The sequence below is a fragment of the Sycon ciliatum genome, chromosome 9 (genome assembly GCF_964019385.1).
Source record: "Sycon ciliatum chromosome 9, ocSycCili1.1, whole genome shotgun sequence".
Lineage (NCBI taxonomy): Eukaryota > Metazoa > Porifera > Calcarea > Leucosolenida > Sycettidae > Sycon > Sycon ciliatum.
The window spans coordinates 17,146,075-17,152,526 of record NC_088651.1 but is presented as its reverse complement, the minus strand read 5'-3'; the positions used below and the strand labels follow the sequence as shown (position 1 = coordinate 17,152,526).

Sequence of the window (6,452 nt, the reverse complement as noted above, 5' to 3'; positions counted from 1 at the left end):
AGTGAAAGTTACGCATAGTCGTTTGGAAGTTTTCTCCGGTGATGCAGCGAAGACCAGGGCTACTTGCTATCTTTGCAAAACGGTCTATTCTTACAAAGGCTACTCGACGACGGCGCTGAAAAGACATCTCGACACCAAACAGCAGTCCGAAGTGAAGCAGGAGCAACCCCAAATGCCGGCGGTGATAACTATTATTATTTGAACCAGCTGAAACAAATCGAACTTAGAAATTTTTTTATTCAAAAAATCATATTTTGTCATATCAATGAAACTCGTTAGCTCGCTCGATAGCTTGCTTGTTAGTGGAACTGATCGCTCGTTTGTGATAAATACGCTTGTTTCAACACTAAAAAAGACCGAGCAATGACACACACGTCATCAAGCGATGGATAGCCGAGAAATTCTTTGCTACTCCGAGTTTCGTGCGAAAGCACTCATCAGACAATTTCATATTGGTGCTCACAGTAGAAAACACCAAATAAAGTCTACATTGGCTGGAATATGGAGGGACGAAGTGCTAGGTCTGATAATATGTGCTAGTAGATTGCGCTCTTTTGCAGCTACCGATGGTGAGGAGGGGAGCAAGTGATAAACTTGTACAATTGACAATTGTGCTAGGTTTAATAGCCTGTGCCAATGCTCTTTTCAAGCAACAAGGAATGGAGCATAATAATATAATTATATTAGTTGTCTGATGATTGCCTTAGCATTTAGCTACGTGCATGAAACGCAGCGTTACAACGTATGTTTCTATAATTGGTGAAACCATTCTTTTTGACCTTTGTGGTTACGCTCCACCCCTGTGGTGTTGAGCACTGTTGAAACCTGGGTATACCCACTTATGTAGTTATATTATATGTCAAAAAGAGTTGAAACACATGAGAACGAGTTATTCAGCAACTATCCACGACTGTAACAAGATGATAAACAGTCAGAAAGTGCGGTAACAGGGCACAAAACTGACAGGCTACTGAGCCATTCAACGACCTGAGACCTAGTTCTAACACATCTCTAGCGCGCAAACCAACAGCCTTCCAACTTGGAAGGTTCATGGTTACGTAGGACCGAACAGGGGAAGGTGAGCGCAGTGAATGTGCACCAGCTAAGTCCCGCAGCAACAAAGTATGCCGACTGTTACCTGAGGACGATGAAGAGACTGACTGTGACAGTTTTAAATAACATGACAATGCCGTCTGACTACAACTCGAAGCAGCAAAGCAACACAACACCCAGCTTCGGTGGGTCCCCAATATCAGATAAAGGAACTTCTTCGTTGCCGTGGGACTTCGCCTGTTTCTTCCCTCTTATTACTGGCTCAGTATCCGAGTTTATATTATATATATACGTGCAGGAATGGGCTCCGATGGAGAGCCAAGATTGTAGTTCCTCGGTCTTTCTCTTTTGTATACCTATATTGTATACATATATTATATACAAAGAAACAGCATGCTGTCCGCAGATTGAGTATCTTTTTTTTAAAGTAGACAAATATAAAGTTAGATGGATGGATGCACAAACAGACAAGTGTGAACGCAGAAAACAAAGCGTGCAAATGCACAACATGTGGTAGGTAGAAGATATGCAATGGCAAACTCAATTTAAACCAGTCATATCAACTCTTGCTGTGGTTGTACTCTTTGACACCACAATTTTTCATGCTATGGCTTTTCTACCCGCAGCTCCCCGTTGTCACCTTGGTTGCCGCTGACAAAATAGAGTGCTTATTGTCTATATGACAAACAAACATGATCAAAGCCAGACTAGCGCATTGGAAGCAAACAGTCGCGAAATGAATAGACTTCACAGAGAGAAAACAGGCACACTCCACTGCACATGTATATACACAAGTAACACAACTCGTTCAATATTAAAAATGAGAAGGAAGTTAATTTTAAATCGTTCCCAAAATCAACGACCCCCACCCCTCCCAGTCCCTGCCTGGATTTTGGTTTTCAACTGAATCTGTCCCGGCCATTGAGTCATTTCTGCCTTCATGGGAAGTGAGTGAGGCACATTACAGCTACCGTCGACAAGCGGACCAAAGGACAGTATATTCATGTGTGCTGACCCTGATGACCCAACACAAGACAGGTCCAGGGTTGTATAGACACTCGATCACACTTCTGTCAAGCCATGACACAACAAAGTGATTTCTACACCGGTGAGTCGGTCACAGCTCGAAGTAGTGTCGTAGACATGGAAATCCGGTCGCACGTCTAGCGGCCACAGGGCGCTGGCCATGCAGCCGTAGCATGTATGCGCTGCTGGCTGCTGGCCGCATAGGCCAGGATCAACATGATTGTGCACTGCATGCAACGACTTACACTGTACGCGCTGAGAGCGCCGGCCCCGGTCAATCGACTGGATTTCCATGTCCACGACAGTAGTAGGTGCCTACTCTTGCTTATCTACATTGGCTTTCAATGCAAAGTCGTCTCTTGTTGCCATGGAGCAAGGGCATATGAGTGAATGTACCTGTCTAGTGGTACAGTCACATAACATTCAGATTTAACTTAGTCCTACTCCTCACCACTGGGCGAGTGGCGGCTTTATTGACGACACTACGGATCAATGATCAATGGCACTTACCAATGCAACGCCATTGTCAATATTCTGGGCCTCGGTCGACAGGTTCACCCTTTCTATGCAATCTCCTGTCCAGACATCCTTATCGCTGTTCGCGGTCTCGCTTGTATCCGACAAAGGCGTGTGCAGACAGGTTTTTACAATTTCTTTGCCAAGCGGTGCTGTAAGTAGTCGGCGTAGTCTGCGAGTACCGAATGAGAAGAGGCCGTCGTCTGTGGACACCATGACAAGTACTTCAGCACTGGTGAGCTTACTGAGCTCAAACCCCTGCAACATAGATTAGCATGCAAAGAGGAAATAGAGATAGACAGAAGAATGGCATGTTTATATTTCACAGAGATGGACTGGATTGCAAACTAGCCACATTTCAGATACTAAACACCCAAGAAAATATTCATCAAGTCGAGGGCATTGCAATGCGAGGTCGAGCATCCTCAGGTGAACAAACGGAAAGCTAATCATGTTCAACGACAAGTGGTCAGTTGAAGTGTGTAGTTTACCTTGACAGCCAACGCAGTGGCGGCAATAAAAAATATAAAAAATAGGTATCTCATGTCTACGAAGCCAGCTAGCAACCAAATTGTTTACCGCAATTTCCCACTTATATGACCAGTCTACTCAAATTTCAACATTCTCCACGTTTGCACTATCGCCCATACACTCACTTCACAGGCGGATTGCCAGCACCTGGACTATCACCATAACACCATAGAACTTGTGCATAACCTTTACAAAAATAATAACAACATATTACAAAATTAATGTCTAAACAAGCCACACTTGAGGATCTGTATCCGGGTTATGATCCTTGAAAGTGGTGGGGTTGCTATGGATGCGGAAAACAGGGGAGTGTGTTTTTTTTTAAGGAGAAAAGACGTAAGTGGCAACATATTCATAGTAGCACACACACGGTGTTTGGTAATGGGTATAAAAGAAAACACTCCCGCATGAGTCTTACTTTTTTCATGAGTCCACCCTTGCGTTTCCGGAAGGTTGCGTTTCGCTTCTTTCGCTGGGTGATGAAACGTAGTGACGATTTCTTGGGGCGGGTTAGTTTATTCAACGAAGATTCCGAAGACTCCGAGAGCGAGGTACTGCACAGCTGTTCTTCACCAGAATCAACGGCTTCACAGTCTTCTTTCTCAGCAGATTGCGATGCCGAACTAGTTACACTTTTGGCGCAATGGTGGGCACGTAAGCCCTCGGTGGGCTCATCGGATGACGGAACAAGTGCAAGCGAGCCTCGGGGAGACGTAGAGGGAACATCCTCCTCTGAAACATTAGTTTCTGCTTCCATGTTCGAATACCTTTTTCTCACGATGTTGACCAACAATATGCTAGTCTGACGGCTCGTTCGGCCAAACAAACTAAGAAAGCAACGTATATCCTTCTCGGGAGCCACCTTGCGTCCTCTCCAAACGAACTGAGAGCATTTCTAACTCTCCTTGCTCCCGAGGTTTCCGTTTTGTTGTCGTCGGGACCATTTGCGCTTCGCTCTCTAAACGATACCAGTCGTGGCCTTCACCACGCCCCTAAAGGCCTCGATGACTAACGTGCCAGGCCAATTTCGACCGACACGGGCTCAATTGTACGCGAGGAGCTACCAACATGTGTCTAGGAGGTCCCAGTCGATGACTTTCCGGTACACGGTTTGAACCCACCAAACGCCCTATATATGACCAATACTTGAATGAGTTTGTTATCCATTGCAAGGGTAATCACTCAAAAGGATCTAGGATGGGTTTCGGACACCAAAATAGATGACTTGCACAAAGATCCGAGCGAACCGCGAGTGAGACGGGGCAATACCAATCCGGAAATAGCACATAACTTCCAAACGGACAACGTTGGGAACTTCTAGTTTTCTCCAAAATTCCTATAGTTGGTTCGCCTCTCCGAATTTGAAGTCAAGTCATTCCTGGACGAGGTGTCAAATGCAACTCCTCAATAAAGCGACTTTTTCAGACTTGACTCCAGCACTACAAGTGACAGTGTAAGTCTCAGCTAGCTCAGTGCACCCTGTGCATGCAGTGTGCACCCAGGCTACACTGCGGGCACCCTACACTGTCCATAGTCACAGTGGAGGGTACTAGTCATGTAGTAGTAGTAGAATTTATTATTTTGATAGGGAAGGCCCTACAGACGTTGTCGTCTTGTACATGTACTTTGTTTGTCAGCATGACTGAACAATTCCATGACATTGTACAAAAATGGTACCATGATGGGATGTACATAAGTACATGTATTTTTCTATTTTTTTTTACTAGGGAATAGGCCTTATGCACATTGTACAGATGCACGAAATCCCGTATAATCTTGTAGAATCCCGTAGACCCGGTTGGGTGTTGAATGTGCAGGACCCTATTGTGTTTTAATACTGCTATTTCCACTATGAAATGGGCCATGAAGGCATTTCATACGAAATCTTTTTCCGGCAGAGATCTAGCTAGTCGTTAGTTCAATCCCAAAGTGAAGAAGGCTTGAAAAGTGATCGTTTGCCATGAATTGCGAGGCTAAATGGGTCAAACGCGCATGTATAGCACACAATGAACACCCAACCGGGTATGTACACACCTACGGCCATAGTACAGAATTTCGTACATCTGTACAATGTGCATAAGGACTATTCCCAACAGGATTAAATAGATGGACTTGCTAGTCCTTTTCTGCGAGACCGCTTACCTTGCGGGCCCATGTTGCCCACACTGCAGCCACCACCCGTGGCTTAAGTCTCTGCTGCTCTTGTTCTGCCCCCTCCCCCCTTGCTAACACCGGGTATGGCTTCAGTGCAATTTCTTATTTTGGGTGCTGCCAGGTGGAATTCACTTCCACCGGCTTTCCGCATGTCTAGTTCACCAGCTGAATTTCGTTCATCCATCAAATTATACCTAGAGTTCCCTGTAAAAAGGCGCTGACGCCTGTTTGGAATTCTTTAGAAAAAGAAGAATAAATAATAATAATAATAATAATAATAATAATAATAATAATAATAATAGAAAGGCGACGTGTTGTGTGGCCCACACTGCAGCCACCACCCTGGCTAAGTCTCTGTTGCTCTTGTTCTGCCCCCCCCCCCCCTTTGCGCGCCCATGCTGCCCACACTGCAGCCACCACCCGTGAAGAAGGCGATGACGCCTGTTGGGAATTCCCCTAGTCTAGTACAGTAAAAATAAGAATAAAAAAAGAACGAGAGAGCTTCGAAGCTCAGGGCCCTACGCTACGCTTATTTTTGCCTTGATGATATAGACAAAAAAAGCAGAGGATGTTATAAATTCTTATAAATTTCTACTTTTTGTTTTTAGACATAACCTGGGATTCGCAACTGCACTATCGCCCTGCATGCATCCCCCGATACACTTCGCATACATACTAATTCTTCCAAGTTGCTTCACTACACGTTATGATCTTGTATTTGAAAGCCCTATTTGAATATGCATTGTGGCCAGCCGTCTTTGATTGTACGGTACGGTACGGGACAGGTACGGGACAGGTTCGGGACAGGTACGGTTGAGGGTAATACGACACCATCTACCGCCTTGATGATGGCAAAAAAAGAATAGGGAATATAAATTTTTCAATTCTCCTTTTTTTCAGGCATTACCTGGGATTCCATAGTCCTTATGCACATTGTACAGATGTACGAAGTTATGTACTATGGCCGTAGGTGTGTACATACCCGGTTGGGTGTTCATTGTGTGCTATACATGCGCGTTTGACCCATTTAGCCTCACAATTCATGGCAAACGATCACTTTTCAAGCCTTCTTCACTTTGGGATTGAACTAACGCCTAGCTAGATCTCTGCCGGAAAAGGATTTCGTATGAAATGCCTTCATGGCCCATTTCATAGTGGAAATAGCAGTAAAC

At 44.8% G+C, this 6,452-nt stretch overlaps 1 protein-coding gene across 1 annotated transcript in view; it reads right to left on the bottom strand.

The window, feature by feature from the left end:
- Positions 1–4,000, bottom strand: part of LOC135825246 (uncharacterized) — a 9,392-nt gene extending 5,392 nt beyond the window's left edge. The window contains exons 1-2 of the mRNA XM_065337986.1: positions 3,545–4,000; positions 2,590–2,853 (exon numbers count right to left, since the gene is read on the bottom strand). Coding sequence (XP_065194058.1) covers positions 2,590–2,853; positions 3,545–3,883 — 603 coding nt within the window. The 5' untranslated portion in view covers positions 3,884–4,000. The remainder of the gene's footprint in view (positions 1–2,589; positions 2,854–3,544) is intronic.
- Positions 4,001–6,452: the final 2,452 nt, after the last annotated feature.